This window comes from Pelodiscus sinensis, chromosome 6 (assembly GCF_049634645.1).
Source record: "Pelodiscus sinensis isolate JC-2024 chromosome 6, ASM4963464v1, whole genome shotgun sequence".
Classification (NCBI taxonomy): Eukaryota; Metazoa; Chordata; order Testudines; family Trionychidae; genus Pelodiscus; species Pelodiscus sinensis.
The window spans coordinates 81,494,054-81,516,401 of NC_134716.1; the positions used below are offsets into that span (position 1 = coordinate 81,494,054).

Below are 22,348 nucleotides of genomic sequence, written 5' to 3' on the forward strand. Positions count from 1 at the left end.
ATACTAAGAATGCATGGACAGAGGATGTAATAGGATTGTCAGCTTCACATAGCTCAAGGGGATAAGCAATAGTCGGTTGAATCTGACTCATCCTACCAGAGTACATTCAAGTCCCTTTGCGGGTAAAACCTAGAAAAGGATGAATGGCATATTCCTAAAATTTGTATCTGTCAGTGTGCTTACTTTGGGGGTGTGTATTTTTTTATTAAAAAGACCTGATATGAATGTTTGCTGAGAGGAGAAGTGAAAGGGGTTTGCTGCCACATCAAGGAACAGGGGATAAGTGGGGATGGATGGTAGTGAAGGCGAGGGGGGTTGGGGGTTCAGGTAAAGGTCACTGGAGAACAGGAGGAAGGTGGAGAGACTGCAGGTAGATGTAAACATATACAAGAAATTACTACGGGAGGAAAGCATGAAAACTAGGTGGGGCAGGAGATAGAAGAGAGGCATGCTCATCTTTCACATACTTGAAGTTACTGTAAAAAAAGAGTCAAAATTTTGGGACATAGACCATAAGATTTTTCTCATTGGCTCTGTTAAAAGCTACACATGACAAACATTTCAAAGTATAACCTCCTATTCCCATCCCGCTGCAACAAAATGTACAAGAGGTGGAAGGAGCACTGAGGAATCACATAGTAAGTACGCAGTGGCAAGACTATTGGAGAAGGACTATTCCTAGTCCTGTCACCTGCAGGATGATCTTAGGCCAGTCACTTCACTTCTCTGTAACTCAGTTTCCCATATGAAAAATGGGGATGACACAAATTTATCTGAAGCCTACTGATGAAAATCGTTATATAAAAGTTCAGCCTTTTGGTTATTACCTGCTCAGAGTAGTATATCAATTGCAAACCTAGGTAAAAACTAAAACTTCCTAAATGACTATTAACCCCTACCAAGAGACAGATCTCTTTCTATTTAAAACCTAGGATATTAAATGACAAAAAAAACTTTATTAAAACAGAGTTAAGGTTGCCTGCCAATAGCTCATGCCCTTCCAGAACATTAAGTTCAATAAAACTCAAAGTTCTGAAAAGTAGGAAATATAGGATAGGTACTACCTACATTTCTCCTATGCTGAAACACTGAGGGTATATCTACACAGCAGGACTTTACTCAAAATAAGCTATGCAAATTGAGCTACGTCAATTGCGTAGCTTATTTTGAAATAGCTTATTTCAAAATTGGTAGTGTCTAGACAGCACTTATTTTGAAATAGAGCACTCTTCTTCCAACTTCTCTTACTCCTCGTACAATGAGGGTTACAGGAGTTGGAGTAAGAAGTTGCCCTGCTTGACAGTATTTTGACATTACTTTGAAATAATTGCCTGCTGTGTAGACGCATACTAAGTTATTTCAAAATAACACTAATTATTTAGAAATAATGTTGCTGTGTACACATACCCTGAGCCTACTCTCCTGAAAAAAATACCACACCTGTAAAATTAAAACAATTACTTCTTATGTGCACACAAGATACCATCCAAACCTGTACATTCTCCTATCCATCATTAAATCCACAGACTTCTTTCATATCCCATCTCCCTACTGACAACATCCCTGGCACAAACATCCCAGTGTTCTGCTACTGACACAACCTACACCATTGTGTATTAAAATTATACAGATTGGAACTTCAAGGTATATATGCATCTTTTTCCTTTCCTTACACATGCAGGGACTCATTTCCTCATATCATAATTACAGCTTTATGATGCTCCTCAAATTAATCCCCAGATCTCCTCACATCACAATTAGAGTTCTTTCAAGCTGTTCCTACTTGTTGCTCCACCATTCTCAGTATAGCCATCTATAAGTGCATCTACACAGTACCCTAAACACGAAATAGCTTATTTTGAAATTTGGTGCATCTACACAATGCCAAATTTTGAAATAACACACTAGTGTAAACATACCCTAAGTCACTGAATGCAGCTGGAGTATACAAACATCCACCCATCACTTCCTTTTTAGGTCTTTAATAGGGCTGTCAATTGACCTGCATGAACACCTGCGATTAACGTGGGACAGGATTAACGTGTTAACTTTTTTAATGAGTTAATCACAGGCATTAATGCTGCTCTGCCCCTTTGAAGTGCTGCTCTGGAGCTTCAAAGGGGCAGCACAAGCAGAGTGGCACTTCAAAGGGACTTTGCAACAGGGGAGCTGAGGATCAGCTGGAGTCTCCAGCTGATCTCAGGCTCCTAATGCACTGCCCCTTAGAAACACCACCACAACACTTCCAAGGGGCAGCGCTGCATGAAGCCCAGGGTCAGCTGGGGACTTCAGCTGATCCCAGGCTCCATGCAGTGCTGCCCCGTTGAAATGCTGCCACAGCGTTTCAAAGGGGAGGTGCACGCGATTAATCACAATTAATTTTTTAAATCACTTGACAGCCCTAGTCTTTAATCAAAGAGACTTGTGTGGAGGGAAGAAGAACAGACGGAGGGAAGAACAACACAAGCCATCTTAACTAATATGGCTGCCACACACCCCACATTATCCTGATCCTGAGGGATGCCCTGATCAGACTAGGGATGTTACGTAGCGATTAATGTGCTCATCGTGTAGCTGATGGCATTTCCATTGACTGCTCAACTACTCATTAGGGAAAGACAGTTACAGCAATCACTTCTAGGTCTCAGCATAACCCCTCCCCCAGCTCTGCACTCTTAATGGAACAGAGAGGAGCTGGCTCGCAAAGACCCTGGCTCAATCTCTGATCCTCTGCCGGGTCTCAGGACAACACCCTGTTGCACCTCTGCATTCTGAAAGGGACAGAGCAGTGGCAGCCAGCTCTGCAGGTCTCTCTCAGCACAAGCCCTCCACCCCCAGTTGCCCCTCTGCATTTTTAAAGGGAAAGAGCAGCGGCAGCTGCTTAAGCTGGAGCAGCTCCCCTCCTCCCCTTTCCCTTTAAAAATGCAGTGTGGCAACTGAGGGGTAAGGGAGCTTGTGCTAAGACCCACGGGACCGGCTGCTGCTGCTCTGTCCCTTGAAAAATGCAGAGGGGCAGGGGGCGGGGAGAGAGCTTGTACTGAGAGAGACCCGCAGAACTGGCTGCCGCTGCTCAGTCCCTTTCAGAATGCAGAGTGGCGGCAGGGGATGGGGGGCGGTGTTTTCTCCTGAGATCAGGCGAGGGACCAGAGATTGAGCCAGCGTCTCTGTGCACTGGCTCTTCTCTGTCTCTTTAAGAGCGAAGAGCAGCGGTGGGGCGAGGGTGACCGAGTAGTCAATAGTACTAGCTGATAAGCTCCTGCTTATTGGGTAGTGGACTACTTGACCACTCGTTCACATCTCTAGATTTGACCAGGTCAAAGACAGGTACCTGTATAACATCACCAATTCTATGAATTCAAGTTGAATCCCAAACACCATCTGGTAGGAAATGGGATAAGACTTACAATAGTTCAAGCCCACTTTAAATAACTCTTTTCCCGCAGAAAAGCAGTCATTAGCATATTTGAGACCATCTAAGAGTCTGTCAAATAAGGTGACTTTCCTTCTAAAAGGATGTTTAATAATATATTTGCTAGGGGTGTAAAATCTCATTTAATTGGTTAACCAGTTAAACATGAAGTTTAACTGATTAACCAATTAAGGAGGGGGTCCTCCAGCCCAGCCTCCGCACCGACCCTGCTGCTGCACCCAGAACAGCCCCTCCCTCCAATGCACTTGGGCCACCACGGACGGGGCAGTTCCGGACAGCCCCTGCCTACGACACAGCAGACCCCAATGGCCTAGAGTAGCTCTCTGCCCACAGCAGGAAGGGAGCTGCTCCAGCCCCCACTGATTAACTGCAACCAGTAAACATCACCCTAAACAACTAATACTTACTTGTTTATCCCTCACATTCCTAGTGTTTGCCATGGTACTAAGCAGGCTCTGGTATCTATATAACAAACCCCAAATCTTGTTTAACATTGTTTAATGTTGGATAATGACTATGTTAACACCTTTGGCCCAGATATTCCATCTCAATTAATTCAAAAAAACTCTTATGCTTAACAATCTATCCCAACTTGTATTCAGACACTTGATACATTCCCCAAACCTGAAGAAGAGCTCTATGGACCTGTCCATTCCATCATCAGAAGTTGGTCCAATAAAATATATTGCCTCACCCATCTTGTGTCTCTCATGAAAAATAGTACTTGTAAAAAGGAAAAAGTATTGAGGATGTAGAGTTTGCTCACTTGCATTTTCAGATTTAAGAGTTCTGACCTCATCTGTCCTGAGTTTCAATGTTTCCTTAAGGGCTGCATTTTCACAATATATCCTGCAGAAGTTGGAAACAAACAGACTGTATTAAATTTGAAATAGTTATTTAAAAACTAACTCTCAAGTTAAAATCACTTGTATGTTAAAATGTTTTCCTCAACTTTTTTATAAGTGTCATTAGAATTACGGACAGATAAAAGAAAAATCCCCCCGCCCTATTTTTTTTTGTTTGTTTTCTTCTTCTTTGGCACTGAAAAGACTACTAAGGTAATAAGTTTGCATGTGAAGATTTTCCACAGCAATGGAAAGAAAAAAAATGTACAAAAAATACAAGATACTAAATCATAAAATTTCAAAAACTGTCAGAGGGCTGGAATGAATAGAAAACAGAGAACCTCAAACTACTTTTAACTTGTAAAAAAATATAGCTATTCAACTGATAATGACTCTTCAACATCAATGATTCTTCCTGGGAGACTCTGCCAATAATATTTAATGTATTGCCCACTATAGGACAAAGAGAAAAAGTATTTTAAAATATGCACAAGTGCATATTTAAAGCCTTTGCAAATGAGAAACATTTTAAAAATCACAAGTAAAATGGAACATAAGATGCCTAAAAAAAAACACCTGAACTTGAGGAAAATTAGAAGATAACGTATTGTCAGTGGGAACAGTCATTAAAAAGATATATAAAAATACATAATTGTAGTACTTTGAAATATTTTTAGACAATCCATAACATCCATTAAAGGTTGAAGTCCAGTGAGTTTATTGGGCACATTTGTCTGTTGCACTAAGGGTTTGTCCTTAGCATACAATGCAAACTTCCTGTTTCCTTAAATGCAATTCTAAAACACTCCTGTACTTTTAAACCTTGAGTACATCAAAAGGTAATGCACCTCACCATGTATTTGGCTATTTCCTTTTCCTGGAAGTAAAGGGACACAAGCCTTATTTTGATGGTGAATTAATAAAGACTTTTCCTGACATATTTCTGGAGTTTTTATTAAAATACATTTAATTACATCTCATGATTTTTTTAAAACAATGTGGCAAAGCCCTGACTGTGTCCCAGGGTCCAATGCTTCTGCCCCAGAGGCTCTCTGTGACCCTCCACATAGCGCCTTACCCTTTACCAGAGGCAAGGATCACAACCTACTGAGCCCTTCTTATTACCGGCAAATCCACACTGTGGAGTAAAAACCCCTTCATAGTCCTAGACTCCCTTCTCAGAGGCACTCTCTGTAGTGGCGTGAGAGAGGTTTGGGGAGAACCCGGGCCTGCCCACTACTCTGGGTCCTAGCCCCGGAACCCTAAGGCAGCCACAACAGACAGGATTTCTTTTACTTCCAGTCTGGCAGCTTCTTCCCTGGGCCAATTCCCCGAACAATCACTCTCAGTATCTTTCCTCTGATACCTGACCAAGTCAGTCCTGCTCCTCCATGGCACTCTGCCTTGCCCGTAGTCTTCAGCTCACACTCACAGTTCACCTTCTCACTCTCAGATCTTGCGTTACTGCTCTCCCTGGTGTTGTGAAGGCCAGGACTTCAACAGGGTTCAAAAAAGAGCTAGATAAATTCACTGTTGATAGGTCTATCAATACTTATTAGCCAGGATGGGTAGGAATGGTGTCCCTATCCTCTGTCAGAGGCTGGGAATGGGTGACAGGGGAGGGATCATGGGGAGGGAACACTTGATGATAACCTGTTCTGTTCATTCCCTCTAGGGATATCTAGCATTGGCCACTGCTGGAAGACAGGATACTGGGCTAGGTGGACCTTTGGTCTGACCCAGTATGGCCATTCTTACGTTCTTATAAACAACCCCCAGCAGGTCGTAATGGGTTCTAGGTGATTTGACTAGCCTGCTGCTTCCAGCAAGCTCTTAAATGGTCCCATGTGCCTGCCTGACTATGCTGCACTAGGCTCAGGCCTGTTTACTCAGGGAAAGACGCAACTGTTCACCCAGGCTACAGCTACACGGCCATTTTTTTTTGCGGAAAAGGATATGCAAATTGTGCTCTCATTTGCATATCTTCTTCCAATTCTTTTTGTGGAAGAGGTTTTGCCGATAAAAAGCCCTGTGTAGATGGGGCCATTTGTCAGAAAAAAACCCTTTTCACAAAATCGTGTAAACCTTGATTATTGAGGAATAAAGGATCTTGTGAAAAAGGGTTTTTTTCCAACAAATAACCCCATCTGCATGGGGCTTTTTATCGGCAAAACCTCTTCCGCAAAAAGAATCGGAAGAAGATATGAAAATGAGAGTGCGATTTGCATATCCTCTTCTGCAAAAAAACGTAGCCGTAGTCTCAGAGTCCCGGATACTTTTCCTCCATTAGTGTGCAGCAGTCATATGATCTGGGTCTGTCACAACAGTCTACAGGTATATGAAATCTCTTCCTTTAAATATATATCTCAAAGGCAAAAGATCCACACTTCTTATCTTGTTATCTCAGGTATCAGAAAACCTTTTGCAAAACCTATTGAGCTCTTGAATTATTGCAGCTTTCCAAAACCATTTATCAATTTCTGTTTCCAATCAAATTTTAATCAGGCCTACTCAGCAACACTTACTACATAGCACACAAGTTCCTATCGTGCAATTCTAAACATTCAGAGTATCAATTTACCATTTTTCCTGGCCCTCTTTTCATGTGATTCCACAGCATGTGAGGTCAGCTGAAGTGCTCATGTTAAAGCACCCATGATTATATGGTCAGACAGCAAGCCCTTATCTGAGAAGCCCTTAAGTCTGGAAGTTCCTTTCTCATTAAGCTGGACAAAGGCAGATTATAACCTTCAGCACATACCAAAAGGCCTGTTATATCCAAACTTTTGAGAAGAGAGTATGTATTAGGAGATTAATTTAAAGAATATTTGTTGATAATCCTGACAGGTTACATGAGTAAGAAAGAGCTGATATTTTATAAAACATAACCAAGAAGTATATAATAATTAACTAATTTACATGCAATTATCCCTTGTTTCTAGGTGTATCTTTTAAAAAATCTAAAATAATCTTCACTGAAATTATTGAAATTCTGCTGTTTGGACTTCAGAGAAGTTACTCATGTCTTAAATGATCAAAAGAAAAAGTGTGTTGGGAGCCTGCTTGTTAGTGCTCTCCATGTCTGTTATTGTGTTACTAATTTAGGGATTTGGGTTTGTCCTACAATTATTTAATTGGGGGTAGATGGTAATATCATATTCCACTTGAGCACACTCTTACTGATGGCTACAGTGTATAAATTAAAAATATAATTAATTATTGTGTTACTTTACTGTATGCATGAATGCATGAGACACCAGCATTATTTTCTACACCTCATTAAATAAAAATACTAATTTATGAATTTTCCTTTGCCAGCTGCTTAGTATAAGAAAAAAAATGGATTGAACTGAAAGCTCAAACCAGCAAAGCCACTTGACATATATTCTTCAGGGTAAAAGATTGTGAGTTGTCAATTTTATTGCTCAATACTTAAAAACTGACATAACTAGCATATTGATGAATGTTAAATTCTTTCTGAGATTATTATAAAAACAACATAAAGAACCAGAAAATCTGGCACTTTGGGACATTCAAATGATATTAGAAAAATTTAACGCAAAAATCAACATGATATTTCAAAATAAAAGACGACTCCATCATTTGATGCAAATACCTGTCACATTTTTCTGCCCATGTCTCTTCTTTGTTTTTAAATCTTTCCTGATCAAATTCAATTTCCCATTGCAAAGTATTTATTTCCTAAGAAGAAAAGATAGCAACAGTTAATTACAGGAATGAGTCTAAAAGCACCATAATAGTTACGTTTTTTTTTTTTTAAAGCATCCAAGTTCCAGACTTGTTACCCAAGCTAGTTCTTGGTTTTGCTTTCCCTAATGTCAGAATTCAGTTAATGAGCCAACAATAGTTCTCTTTAAATGTAAGCTGTCTTCAAAAATATGTATGTGGTAATTTTATATGACATAAAATAACTACACAGGAAACTTCAAAAAATAAGCACACCTAGAAAAATACAGTGGAAAGTATCTGTAGATAGCCTCTAGATCTCGTCACAGAGTGCTGAAATTTTTCTCAGGATTTACAACATAGTTTTAGCTAGTCCTTTTCTCTGAACATTAGTCAAAGGGCAATGTGACAGACTTCAGGACTGTCTGTACTCAGAGTTGCAACAGTTTGAAGTACAATTTTAAATGGATTTAGTTAAACTGATGCAAGTCTAGTTTGAACCAGGCTTATTTAGGTTTAGTTTAAAATTATTAGAAACAGATTTAAGCTAACCTGAAATAAGACACTCGTAAACTGGAATAAGAGTGTTCAAACTAGGGATGTTAAAAGGTGTTTATTTAGGTAAATTTGTAACCAATGAAAAACTCCAGCCTGCCCCCCATTCCTAGCGCTGCGGCTCATTTCACATCCCTAACTCAGACTAGTGAACAGTTCAATTGAATTGTGCAAATTTGTCTAACGATAGGTGCTCACAGAAAGGGACATCTTAGCTCCAGTGAAGTTACTGGGAGTTTTGCCACTGACTTCAAACCAGGATTTCACTGGAAGAGTTTAACAGATTATAATCTGCTGGGGTTTCTAAAGCCTATGTGACACAAATCCCAATTACCTTTCTATATTAAGGCCTTCTATATGGTTATTTTCTTTGGGTGATGCCCACTAATTGGGCAACTGGGGGCAAAAACACAAAAAACAATAGATTCATTTTCAGACATAAGGTTAAACTAACTAATAGTTTGGTCTGTTAAAAAGAACACATGGATATTATGTCCTGGTCTCTTTAAGTACCTCTTTCTCTCCCTAATATGTGTTCTTTTCAGTACTCGTATACCTAAGAAGGGCCTTTTTGACATGAGACAACTATGGGAGTTTCCTTTACTAACAGTAAGCTGCTATGAGTATAAAAAATATCAAGTTAAAATTATTTATATAAAGAATATCACCGTGTATAGAAATCAGACCTAAATCTGGAGGTAGCAGTTTAAATTAATACTTGATAGTAGATACTGTGTAACTGAATAACCGTGTAATCGCATCAAAAGTTAGCGGTTACACAATTATTTGATAGTTCCCAGGGGTGGAGCTGGCAACCAGTGTGCTCCCGGCCCCACTCCCAGGGAGTGCCCCCCACCAGACTGTGCTGTCTCTGTAACAGAACAACCCTTGTCGGGGGGGAAAAGGAGGTAGGACTCAGCGTCCCATGGAGCACATGGAGCAGCTGGGGCCCGCCGTGGACAGAGGCTGGTCTGCAGCAGCTTCCCCTGCCCCCCACACAGAGGTAGCAGCGTGGGGGCAGAGTCAGGCGGCTGTCTTTTAAGCCAACTCCCCTAAGCACCGGCTCCTGCCTGCCACTCCTTGCTGCCTCTGGCGGAAGCAGTAAGACGGGGCAGGCAGGTCCACAGAGCCAACATGCATGGGAAGCTTGCTTGAAAGTCAGATCCCCGTGCGTATTGGCTCCTGCCTGCCCCCCTCACGCTCTGCGCTGCTGCCTCTGTATTACAGGCAGCAGTGTGGGATGGGCGGAAGGCGGATTCAGTGCTCATAGGAAGCTGACTTAAAGCCAGTTCCTCGTGGGCACTGGCTCCTGCTCCCCCCATTGCTGTCCCTAATACAGAGGTTGGGGGGCAGGGAGAGTGCATGTAATTGATTGTATTAACCATTATGCCTAGGCTTATCGGCTTATCATTTACTTGACTATACTCTAACATCCCTATTCTCAATATAGTAATATTAAGAATTATTTGTAAATAAATGTGATAAGTTAACATTGTCTCCTTAGCTAAGTGGGATGAGACTACTACCAACAAAACCTAAGAGTGAAATAAAGTCTGATATCTATTATATTCCAAAATAGGGGGGCCATCTTTGTCATTTCAGAATAAATCCAACATTATTGGTTTAGCCTTACAAATCAAAAGGAATAAAGATACTATGATTCAGCATGATTTTGCAAAGACAAGGAGTCAGTACCATTACCTTTTCTAAAGCTCTCTTTTGTTCCTCAGTTTTTTGAAGCATTGCTTTTGTATGACTAGTGGCTTTATTAAACACTGTCTGTGAAAAAGATGAACAACGAGATGATATAGACAAGTCTGACAGGATTATATAACAATCAATATATCAATTTACATCATATGGAAACTGCAGTTCTAGATTTACAGGTAGTAACAGTCATTGAAAGAATGAAGGGCAAGAGAAGCAAGGTAGAAATTACAATATTATTTTAAGGTAAAGATTGGAACTTACCAATTATATGCTTTCAGAAAGCTAGGGTCTCTAGCCCTGTTTTTGAAAGACTAAACTTTGCACTTGCTGTTAGGGTTAAGGTTAGCTGCCTCACTGTTCTATTTGGCACTAGTTAAAGATAGAATGTAGAAAGTGCAGAAGGTGGTTTTCAATTTCCAGAACTATTTGTGGAGAATTCATCAGAAACTAGGTATTTAACTCCCAAAGTTATCCTGCTCACAGATGACAAATGTCAGTACCTGTGAATCAAACAGAGCTCTTCTTGGTCCTAGGTTTTAGAGATTCCAAACCCACATTTTGCTTTCATAACACACAGCAGACATTTCTTAAAAACTTAAGTAGATTGATTCAGCATTCCACTTCCTCATATCAAGTGCAATTCCACTTCCTCATATCAAGACTCATAAGGAAGATAAAGAAAACTCTTTAAATTAAATTTACATTTAAACTCATTACAAAAATCCTAGTGATTTTAATATTCAAGATGTTAAGCTTTCAATAGTTGGGCTGCAAATGACAGCTGTGTTTCTACTCCTGCTAGTCTTTTTAGGATTTAGCAGCATTTCAAGAACATAAGAACAGCCATAATGAGGCAGATCAATGGTCCTTCTAAGTCAGAGGTGGGCAAAATATGTCCTCCAGGCTAAATCCAGACCACCAAATATTTGGATCCAGCCTGCCATGACCCTCTGAGCCACTAATATCTCATGGATCAGTGGAGTGCAGTGACTCCATATGCTGCTCAAAGTGGCCAGCTGCTGTGGCAAGTGTGTGTGTGCACATCTGCCCATTCGGGGGGATGAAGGCAGCGGGTCTCCACGTGTTGCCCCCACCTCCAGCACCATCCTCACAGCTCATATTGGCTGGAAACTGAAACACCTGCTCAACTAGTCAACTGCTTTGAGCAGTGTGTAGAGCTATGGCAGAGTGCCCTGCTGTGTCACTGGCCAGGAGCTGCCCATGGTAAGTGCCTTCAGGCCAGAGACTGCATCTGGCACCCCATCCCACATCCCAACCCCCTTCTGCACCCCACTCTGTCCCAGACCCCACACCGCCTCCATTAATATAGTGGAAAAGTGTGACCTGTGACCAGTTATCAAATTCTTGGAGTGGTCCCCTGCAAATATTATTGTCCACCCTGACCTAAGCATAGTATCTTGTCTTCTAATAGAAGCCAATGTCAAATGCTTCACAAGGAACTGAACAGAAAAGAGTGTTTTCCAATGATCCATCTCCTGTCATGCAAGCCTAGCTTTTGGTATTTGACAGTTTAGGGACACCTGGAGCATGGAGTTCTATCCCTGACCATTTTGGCTAAAATTGACAGACTCTGTCTTCCATGATCTTAACTAATTCTTTTTTTAAACCAGTTATACTTTTGGAGGCAATGAGCTCCATAGGTTGAGTGTGCATTGCAGGAATGATGCATTGTGTGGGGGAAGAGCTCAATGGGGTACCTCCCCAAACACTGTGGACAGGAGGAGTAAGGGGCCAGCAGTCAGTGGGGCCAGAGCCTCTGGGTGGCTAGTGGTGGAAATGGAGCAATGCAGCCAGGAGAACAGAGTGAACTAGGGTAGCATTGCTTCACTACCCCCTGCCGTTGCTGGAGAATGCAAGAAGGACTGACTTGTGCTGCTGGTACCTGATCCCCCACATCCTGCTAATCCGCTGGGGACACGTTGCTCAGGGGAAGGACAATGGGGAAAAAGGCAAGGCGGTGTTGAAGCAGAAGTGGGAAAGAGGCAAGGAGGCTGCAGGGCAGGGAAGAGGAGGGGTAGGAAGAGGTGGGGCAGGAGCAGGGCATGGAAAGGAAAGGGGTTGTCCCAGTCCTCCCCTGAACTAGAGGTGCATGGAGCAGTCACATAGTCAGTGTCAACCCTGTGTCCCTTGTGGGTTGTCATCCTTGTGCACTGTGTGAAAAAATATTTCCTTATGTCTGTTTTAAACCTGCTACATATTAATTTCATTGTGATCCTAGTTCCTGTGTTTTGTCCATGGGTAAAGACCTCTCTATTATATAATTCCTCAGTTGTATTTTTTTTTTTTTAAGATGAACAGTCCCAGACTTCTTCATCTCTCCTTTTATGGAAGCTATTCAATAGCACTTATAATTTTTGTTGCCCTTCTTTGTAACTTTTCCAGTTCTAATATCTTTTTTGAGATGGGGTAACCAGAACCAAATGCAATATTTAAGGTATAAGCTTATCATGGATTTATGTAGTGGTATTATGATATTTTCTGTTTTGTTATTTCTCTCAGTGGTTCCCTACATTTCATTAACATTTTTAACTGCTGCTGCACATTGAAAGGATATTTTCAGAGAACTATACGTGAGGACTTCAAGATCTGTTTCTTGAGTGGTAACAGTTAATTTAGAATAACTTTATTTTAAAATTCTATCTAATTATAATTAGATTATATTTCTGATAATTGAATCCCCCCCATTACTATAACCTGGCTCTTCCTAGTAACTAGAATTCCTACTCAGGGAAAGTTACTCTCAGTGTGAGGATACCATGACATCATCTGGAAGAAGGATCCCAACTATGGAATTGTCACACACTGTTCCAACTTGAAACAAAAATCAAAAAAATTATGTTTCTTTTAGAGCCTATGTTACAAAAGTAATTTTAAAGGACCCAGGGTACCCAGGATGACCCTTGACCCAGGTACAATGTTGATATAATATTAAGGGAGTGGAACCTAGCAGTATTATAAACATGTTAAGTAACAACAGTACAAACCTTGGAAACTGATTGTGGTGTCCTTGATTTTAACAGTAAACACAAACATCACAACACATAAAAAAAGGATATCCTAATAATTAATGGGAATTGTTTTTCATTGTGAGAGAGCTGAACATTAATTGAAGGTAATCTCTTATTTGTGATCAAAGGCACAGCCGAGGAAGCAACATTAGTTAAACGAGTCAAAAGAAAATAGCATACACTGAAGAAAGTGGATAGATCCTATAAGGTCAAACTACTAGTGTGCTATTATAGCATAACCTCTTTCAATAATACAGGCAGTCCGCGAGTTACGCGGATCCGACTTACGTCGGATCTGCAGTTACGAACGGGGCTTTTCTCGCCCCGGAGGACGGGAGCGGTGGGATGCCCAGATGCGCCGCGGTCCCGCCGCCGGCGTCCTCTGGGGCGAGAAAAGCTGCTCCGCGTCTCCCTGGTCTGCTGGGGGTAGCCCCCCCAGCAGACTAGGGAGACGCGGAGCAAAGACGCGGAGCAAAAACGCGGAGCACGCGGGCAGCGGGACAGCCCAGACACGCCGCGGGGGGGTTCCCCCCAGCAGACCAGGGAGATGGGGAGCAAAGCCGCGAGGACGCCGGCAGCGGAACAGCCGCAGCGCGTCTGGGCTGTCCCACGTGCTCCGCGGCTTTGCTCCCCGTCTCCCTGGTCTGCTGAGGAGAAAAGCCACGGAGGACCCGGGCGGCGGGACCGCGGCGCATCTCGGTCCCGCCGCCCGCGTCTCCCTGGTCTGCTGGAGAGCGGGATGGGGGGGCGCAGCTAGTGCACCCCCCCCCCCCAGCAGACCAGGCTTTTCTCCGGACGCCTGTGGTAGAGCAGCTGGGGCGCTGCCGGTTGGTCCTGCAGCGCTGCTCTGGGCGCTACTGGACCAACCCAGCAGCACCCCAGCTGCTCTGCCCCAGGCGTCCTGATTCAGCCGCTGCTGAAACTGACCAGCGGCTGACTACAGGAAGCCCGAGGCAGAGTTGCTCTGCTTCGGGCTTCCTGTAGTCAGCCGCTGGTCAGTTTCAGCAGCGGCTGAATCTGGACGCCAGTTCCGACTTACATACAGATTCAACTTAAGAACAAACCTACAGTCCCTATCTTGTACGTAACCCGGGGACTGCCTGTATTTCAATAATATTTGTGAGTCCATATGAAAAAGCAGTAAAAAATATAATAATTGCTAGCTGTTTAATAACCGGGTATAGTTAATGCTTTACATTAAAATTATATTAAATAAGCTGTTGATTTATATGCACTTCTTACCATGTTTTGCAGAATTTTGAGTGCTTCTTCTTTTCCTTCAAGTTGTCTCTGTGATGCTTCAAGCTCTACTTTTAAAATCTCTACCTTCTAGGGTGCCAAAAAACAAAATAATAAAAAGCTGAAGTTAAAAACAGAAGTCTTGCTATGTCTCAACAATTTATGTTACTGAATGAACATCCTTCACAAGATAATTTCCCTACTAATATGATTTACAGCTTGTTTCCAACATGAAATAATACTAATGAGAATGCGTATTTAAACAAAACATACTATCAAGCATACATTCAGCAACTATTTCTTCCCATTCTCTGCAAATGTATTTTAACAACATATGATTGGATTCTGCAGCTCTTTTGTTTGTGTTTATTCTGGCACAGGCTTTTGAACATTGTACCCTGTTATGCTCTCTTATTTTAATTTTGCTACAACTAGTATATGGATATTTTATATAAGGATATTATGCTAGAATTATTTTGTATATTGAGAATTAAGTTGATGTCCAGGGGGGGAAAGGCCCAATGTATTCCTGTCTGGATGCCTGGTTGGAAGCCCTTCCCAGCTGAAATTCACGTAGCAGAGTTTTAGGTGGTCAAAATCTGACTGGCTGCTATAATTAGATTCCAAAGTCAGTGCTGCTATTCAGCATGGGTTACATTTCCACCAAGTCAGGAACTGAGACTGAAATGTGCCTGTATTTGGAGGATTGGGCTGGATGTACAGATTGAGCCATTCAGTAGATATCTTTAAAAAAAAAGGGGGGGGGGACAAAAACAAACTTTGAATGAACAGCTAATGGCAATTGAGTAATTTGCTTTAGAACATGATTGTATGTGCCTTTTACAAAATCGAGAGGTCAAGTATTTTTGAGTTTCAAAGTAGACCTTTTCCTAGAAAACGACAATTTTCTTACCCAGTGATTTTAGCCTTCAATCTAGACTACATAGGCATGTATGCTTTAGATTTAGTTTCCACCTTACATTCTGTTTATAGAAGCAGCATATGCTAAATCTTTGGCAAATCATGACTTTGAAACTTCAGGGGGTAGCTGAGTTAGTCGGCACAGGATAAACTTAAACAACAAATGGTCTAGTAGCACTTTGAAGTATCTCACGTTTAAACTGCAGGACTAAGTAGAGATAGGGATGTTAAATATTGATTAATCAGCTAATTGAGTAGTTGAATGAAATTTACATTGACTATTCTATTAGTCAATAAGGGGGGCACTCGCTATCCCACTGCACCTCTCCCTCTGAAATGTACGAGAGAAGTGGCAACTCATGCACATTTCAAAGGGAAAGGGGCAGCAGTGAGACCAGACAGCCAGACTGTTTCAAACCCCACTTGCGCCATTTCCCTGCTGCTCCCACTGGAGACAGTGGTGGGGGGGACAGGGACCAGCTTTTAAACTGACTCACCAGCAACAGCTCATACTCCCTCCACTGCTGTATCTCTCTAATAAAGGCTGCAAGGGTGGGGGATAAGCAACATGTCACATTCCTACTCGACTACCGGATAAGCATTTGCTTACTGGGTAGTTAACTAATGTATGGAGATATACCTATCTCACAGAGCTGGAAGGGACCTTGAGAGCTCATTGTGTCCAGTCCCTTGCCCTCACAGCAGGACCAAGTACCAGCCCTGACAGATTTGCCCCACATTCCTAAATGGCCCCCTGAAAAACTGAACTCACAACCCTGGGTTTAGCAAGTCAATGCTCAAACCACTGAACTATCCCTCCCTGCTAGTTAACTCGTTGATTACATCCCTAAGTAGAGAATTTCAATACAATATGGACTCTCTTCTCTCTTACAGATTATTGGGTGCATGATGCAGAGTGATCCTCCTGTCTTTTGCGAGCTGCTGAACACCTACAACTCCCACTGAAAGGTTGAGAGCACTCAGCAAATCCCAGGTATTGAGCATCTTGAGGTACTTGGCCCACGTTTTATGCTGTTTGATGATTAATAGAATGTTTTCTGCCGTGCGTATTCTCTCTAAGCCAAAACTTTAAGCTCTTATCTATATACCCTCTTGAAATGATTCTTATTTTTCCTCTGCTGGAATGAATGCTACTATCCCATGGCTTTAAATGGAGGCTCCTCTTTTGTTCTCTTTACATTTCTGTGGTTTATTTCATTACTAAGACAATGCTAATGTGTAAAAGAGGGGTTTTTGTTTTACTTGGACAGTAATAAGATTTGTATTTCTATGTTTGTTCTCAGTTAATAGAAGTTGCACCACAACATGTCCAAATGACAATTTTTCTTTGCACAGTATATAGCATCACAATTTACTAACATTTGATTCATATCGTAGGGGTGTTACTTGAGATGTCACTGTGCTGTGCATTCCAAGGGCCCTTCAACACAGCTGGCTTAAAATAGGCCTGCCAGCTTCTGTGTTGGTGCTTTAGGTTTCCAAAACCAAGAATGTAATGAAGAGAATGCTGCTAAATGAAGTATTGTCCCTTTAAGGCCCTCCACACTTTGGAAATCTAGAACAAAATCTTCCTCTTCATTTCACTCCAGAATCGGAAAATCCAGTAACCTTCAGGCTTATAGATCCTGGGGCACAGAAGTTTAAGTCTCCCAATTAGCTCTTTAATTGGCTATGCCCATGTTTACCCAAAAGTTTTGGCTGTTCTAAGATCTTCCAGTGAAATAACACCATCTATATTTTTTTATATTATAATAAAGTATTTTAAAAGGATTAGTACCAACCATTCAGGACTAGTACCAACCTCTATAGCCTCTTGAAGTTGCTGCCTTAATTCTTCATTTGACACTTCAGAATTAGACTCTATAAAATTAATGAGATACCAACACAATCACAACATTCCCATTTTTTTTAGTTTTCTTTACATTTAAGAGAGCTCATTTAGACACTCATCCTCTTTGAAATTTTTATGAGGCTGAATACCACAGAATTATAAAATATATTAAAACAGTATTTATTAGCTGGTTTGCAATATTTCACATGTAAAGAAGCCAAAGTTAGAAAAATGAGAAGTTCAGCTACACTGAGAATAAATTAATTTCAACAATTTCCTTTTTTCAAAAAGCACTTTTCCCTCCAAAATGCATTTTCATTTTTTCTGTATGTATTTATGAAAAAAATGTGTTAAGTTTTCACTGATAAAACTCCAACACAAAAACTAGCCACCAGGTGTTTTGGAAAGGTACATAAGGTGTTGCAAGAGTGCATGGAGGGAAGCACTACACTGGATACACTCATTCAACTCATGTAACTCTCAGATGGTTATTATGGGCAAATGCTTTTTCTCACCTGTCCTGAACTACCAATGACCTCCATTCCACATGGGTAGACCCCTATTCAGAGACCCAACAAATTCAATATGGCCCCATGTGAGCCTCAAGCTCTGCTTGCATGGAGCTCATTGCATAGACTCTTATAACTTAGGCTGCAAGCAGTACAGTACTATTGTGAAATTGACTGGGGTTGCACAAGTGTCATAAATTTCACATGGAACCTGCTGATTTCAGCCAAAGAGCAATTATGTTAGAGGGGGCGGGAGTGAGCCAGTGTCTAGAACACCAATGAGGGAACCATTCAGTTGGTGATAATAAGAGTAACTAAAAAGACATTTGAAGGAGAGGAGAAAAAAAAAAAAGCACTAACTGTAGTTGATTATATTCACAGCATTGCCACCTTTATATAACATTGAAACACTAATAATGTGAAAACAAAGAGCTTTAAATGTTGTAGAGTAACTTTTTAAATGATGAGATTGTTCCTAAATGACAATTTCAATGAAATGTTAAGCACAGATATTTGAATTTTAGCTGGAAACTAAATTTTAGATATAATTTCAGAGATGATACACGTAAGCAGCTTATAGCTACTAGAACAGTGGTGAGCAACCTGCGGCGCACTGGGGCTCCACCTGCAGCTTACAGACCCAATGATTGCCCCCTCCCACACTCGCCTCTCACGCACTAGGGCACTGGAGCCTGCACTTCCTATGTCTCCCCACTCTCTCCCAGCAGTTTCAGAGGAGCCACGGTCCGCCTGATTCACACTCTGTCTCCTCTTCTCCCCTACTCTCCCAGACTTGGAACACTGCAAATGATTTTGCTGCATTCAAGCTTTGGGAGGGAGGGGGACTGAGTGGAGATGGAGAGTAAATCAGATGATTTGTGCACTCTGAAAGTGCTGGGATGGGGAGGCCTAAGAAGTGTGGGGCTCTGGTGCCCCAGTGCATGAGAGGCACATGTCGGAGGGGGACAGCCAGGGTCCGCAGGGCCACGGTTGGAACTCCAATGGGCCATGGGCTGCTGCAGCCCACTCAGATGAAAGAGGGCCATTTTTGCAGCCCACCCACTGTTTATGGTTGCCCATCTGTTTATCAGAAAACAGAACAGGATTGTGTCATTCAAATTTCTTCATAAACAAAGAATTAGTTTGCTTCTCTACCCACCCCCCACCTTATTTCCTTATCTTTTGGTCAAACCTCATTTTCAAAAACCCCATGAAAGAGGGGTCACAGAACCAGTGGCTGGAAAGGAAAAAGCCAATATAGCCTCAACCCCTAGCATTTGAAGAACTAAGATCATCCCCAACAAACTAAACTGAAATTATAGTCCAATGGGTATTTTATCCGACAATTTACAGTCTACATAATCATCATTCTGATTGTCATAAAAAATTTCAGCACTGCAGAGCAGTATCCAAAAATCTAAGCAGAATAACTAAAATTCTTAAGCATGTATAGACTCCTATGGATGATTAACTTTACTGTGACACGACATTAGCTCAAAAGACTGCAAAACACTAACTTTTAAGATTGCCAGTTACCAATGTACTGTGCAAACATTAGAGGCACTTCTTAAAATATTTCATTAGAGAATCTCAAAATGTTTCTGAAACATTTTGACTAAAACTTCACAATACTCTCATAAGGTTGATTATTTTCTCAATTTCACACATACAGCAAAACATTAGAGGGAAATAATTAACTAGAAGTTAGTCTTACCAGAACTATTTTGTCGGCTGCATCTAGTAACACCACTTATTCCAAGCTTTTTGGATGATACATCATAGAAACCACTGCAGTTTGAACAGTGAAAAATTGCAGCATCATTTTCTTCCCCTTTCTTTTGCAAAAGCATATTGAAGATCTTATCAGATCCTTTCCTAGATCTGTGTGTGTGCACATTTAAACCTTCCATTTCATAGACACCACCAGGTCTTTTACCAAGTCCATTTCCCAAGTCTCCACAAGTCATGTCATCCTCTTCGTCTTCTGAGTCTTTCTCCTCCTGCTTGCTTTGTAATGTGAACATCTCACTCATTGGCAATGTGAACAGTGTCTCCTTCAGAATTCTATTGTACCTATTTTGAAAGGGAAAAGATCCTCAAAGTAACTGTACAGAAGGGAATGCAGTATTTGGAGATGAAGTGAAAAATCTTGTGTTTTTAAAGTCCCAGTGTTTTCCAACAACATCTTCAGGATCCCAGAAAATGTTTATTCTGCACTGAAACAACACACACTAAAACAACAAAGAGCAGAGTGGCACCTTAAAGACTAACAAATTTAAAGACTAACACATTTATTAAGGCAAAAACTTACAGGATTCCTTATTGTTTTTGCTGAAACAAACAGACTAACATGGCTACCTCTCTAAAACACACTAAGACAATCTGAGTCATTTGTCCATAAAACTACCTGTTAGGTATGCAAACGCGATTCCAGTGACTTGAAGTTAAGATTAAACAAACAGATGAGTTTAACTGATACAAAACCTGCAGATATTTTCAGTTTGTTTGAACAATGTTTCTATTAACATAAAAGCATATTGCCATTCTGGTAAATGCCAACAAGGCACAAAAGAATACGCCTAACCACCTACTCACAGGTTTCTTTAAATAAAAAATAAGGCAGTAAAGATGAAGTATATGAGCTGGGAGTCAGGAGCCTCGCACAGGGCCATAAGTGGCAGCTGGGGTGAGTTGTGATACATTTCTTACAGGTACTGTCCTAAGTTACTTTCGCCTCTGCTAACATAACACAAGAAGCTCACCCAATGAAATGTATAGGCAGTAGATTAAAAAAAAAACCAAAATCTTCATGGTCAGACAGTGGAACTCTTTGTCCAGGGATGGAGGAAAGACCCAAACCATAACAGAGTTAGGGTGCGAAAATTGGGATTCCTACTGCCGGCACCGTCTCTCTGGCCTCACTAGTCCCCTAAACCACCTCGGCTGGAGGGAGAGGCAGGGTAGGAATAGAGCAAAGGAGGGAAGGGCTTAGGACAGAGGGAGGCTATTCTGGGAGGAAGGGGAATACATGGCCTGTGCCTGATCTTCGTTTCCTCCCTTCCCCAGTTGCCTCTGGACAAGACCCGCTCATACAGTAAGCCCACTTTTAAGTCTGGGCCTACCTAAACTCTGTCTACACCACTGCTTCCTGTGCTGCGTCTGATTGAAACCACAGGTATAAAAATAATTCAGTTACAAACAAGAAAAGAGAAAGTTCCAGTCTAAACAGATCCCGAATTTCTAATGTAATAATACAGACAACTATTAATCTTTTCAAGACTTCTTTATCCACATCCTAACACCAAACAAAGAATTACAAGACCATTTTTGTCCTTCTGCAGGTCACATTTAAAGAGCAGTGAGATATGGAAGGTCAGGGCCAAGTGGCATTCTGGTCAACATGCAGGAGTGAAAAAATAGGTGGCTCTCATGAAGCAGCAAACTCCAGCAAGTGCGCGATACTATTGACGAACACTCAAGGCATCAAACCCGCGGCGCTCCCCGCCCTGTGCACACGTGTGATTTCTCCTAGAGAGCGAGGAAAGAAATCCGCCTGTGTCCGGGCTCAGCCGCACCCCCGGGCCCAGGCTACTCAACAGCCTTGACCCCAGAGCGCCTGGTAACAGAGGAACCGGTAGCCCCCCTCCCACAGCACCACTGGCTCCTGCTGCCTCACAGTGTGTAAACTTTGTGTTATCGCCCCTCCCCCGGCCCCTCGGCCTTTCGCCTCCTGTGCCCGGGCCCCAGCCTGCCTGGAGCGCCCAATTCCGCCCCCGGCCGGCTGCCGGGTGCTGAACTCCCTGCCCAGCCCGGGCCCCATCCAGCCGGGGTGCTGGAACACTGCGGAGCTCCCCCGGCACGGCAGCAGGCTCCAGGGGGCTGAGACCAACCGCGGCCCACCAACCTGAGTCTCTGTGTTCCGCAGCCGCCCGCACTTCCTCGTCCCGTCCAGCCCAGCCAGTACCTGCGGCGCGGCGCCTCCCTCGGGGGCAGGGCCTCAGCCGCTGCCTGGGGCGGGCTGAGCCAGGGCCGCCCCCGGACAGGCGCTGTGCCGCTAGTAGATGTTCGTGTGGAGACAGGGCGGGAGAGACTAAGCACGAGCGGGGCAGGTCGTGCTCCTGCCTCACAGCCGCGTGAGCCCCTGCTAGCGGAAAGCAGCCACGAGAGTGCGGGCGGCAGTGAGGGCAGGGACAGAGCTGAGCGTGTCACCCAAATGCCCTCTTAGCTACCTACTGTGCCCGGGGGCAGAGAATGAGCTTTAAACACGCACATGAGGTACATGCAATTGCTTCAGCTCACAGCCATAAAGCGGTAGACGGGCCCCTGGAGAATCGATTCTCATGCACCTGCTGCTGCTGGCAGCTTTCAGACACTGGATTCTACACTTGATGAGTCACTGCCCAGCTGTCCTATGACAATTCTGGGACAGGAGACACTGATAGAGCACCCGAGTTCAAAATATTCACACAGCTATTGCATAATTATAGTGACATTCAGTACAGCAAAAGCTAAATTAGATGTAAAGGTATACATAATACCCTATCCATACCAATCCCATCTCTTTCTGGAGA

General features: G+C 42.5%; 1 protein-coding gene across 2 annotated transcripts in view; it reads right to left on the reverse strand.

Moving 5' to 3' along the window:
- The window catches only part of CCDC125 (coiled-coil domain containing 125), a 40,876-nt gene extending 18,702 nt beyond the window's left edge, over positions 1–22,174 (reverse strand). Inside the window, exons 1-7 of one of the 2 annotated variants that reach the window (XM_006124319.4) lie at positions 22,048–22,174; positions 19,492–19,850; positions 17,239–17,297; positions 14,499–14,585; positions 10,219–10,296; positions 7,892–7,977; positions 4,197–4,279 (exon numbers count right to left, since the gene is read on the reverse strand). In XM_006124319.4, the coding sequence (XP_006124381.3) occupies positions 4,197–4,279; positions 7,892–7,977; positions 10,219–10,296; positions 14,499–14,585; positions 17,239–17,297; positions 19,492–19,850; positions 22,048–22,058 (763 nt within the window). In that variant the 5' untranslated portion in view covers positions 22,059–22,174. Of the gene's footprint in view, positions 1–4,196; positions 4,280–7,891; positions 7,978–10,218; positions 10,297–14,498; positions 14,586–17,238; positions 17,298–19,491; positions 19,851–21,681; positions 21,973–22,047 lie in introns of those variants that run through there. The other variant, XM_075932230.1, reaches the window with a different exon arrangement.
- Positions 22,175–22,348: the final 174 nt, after the last annotated feature.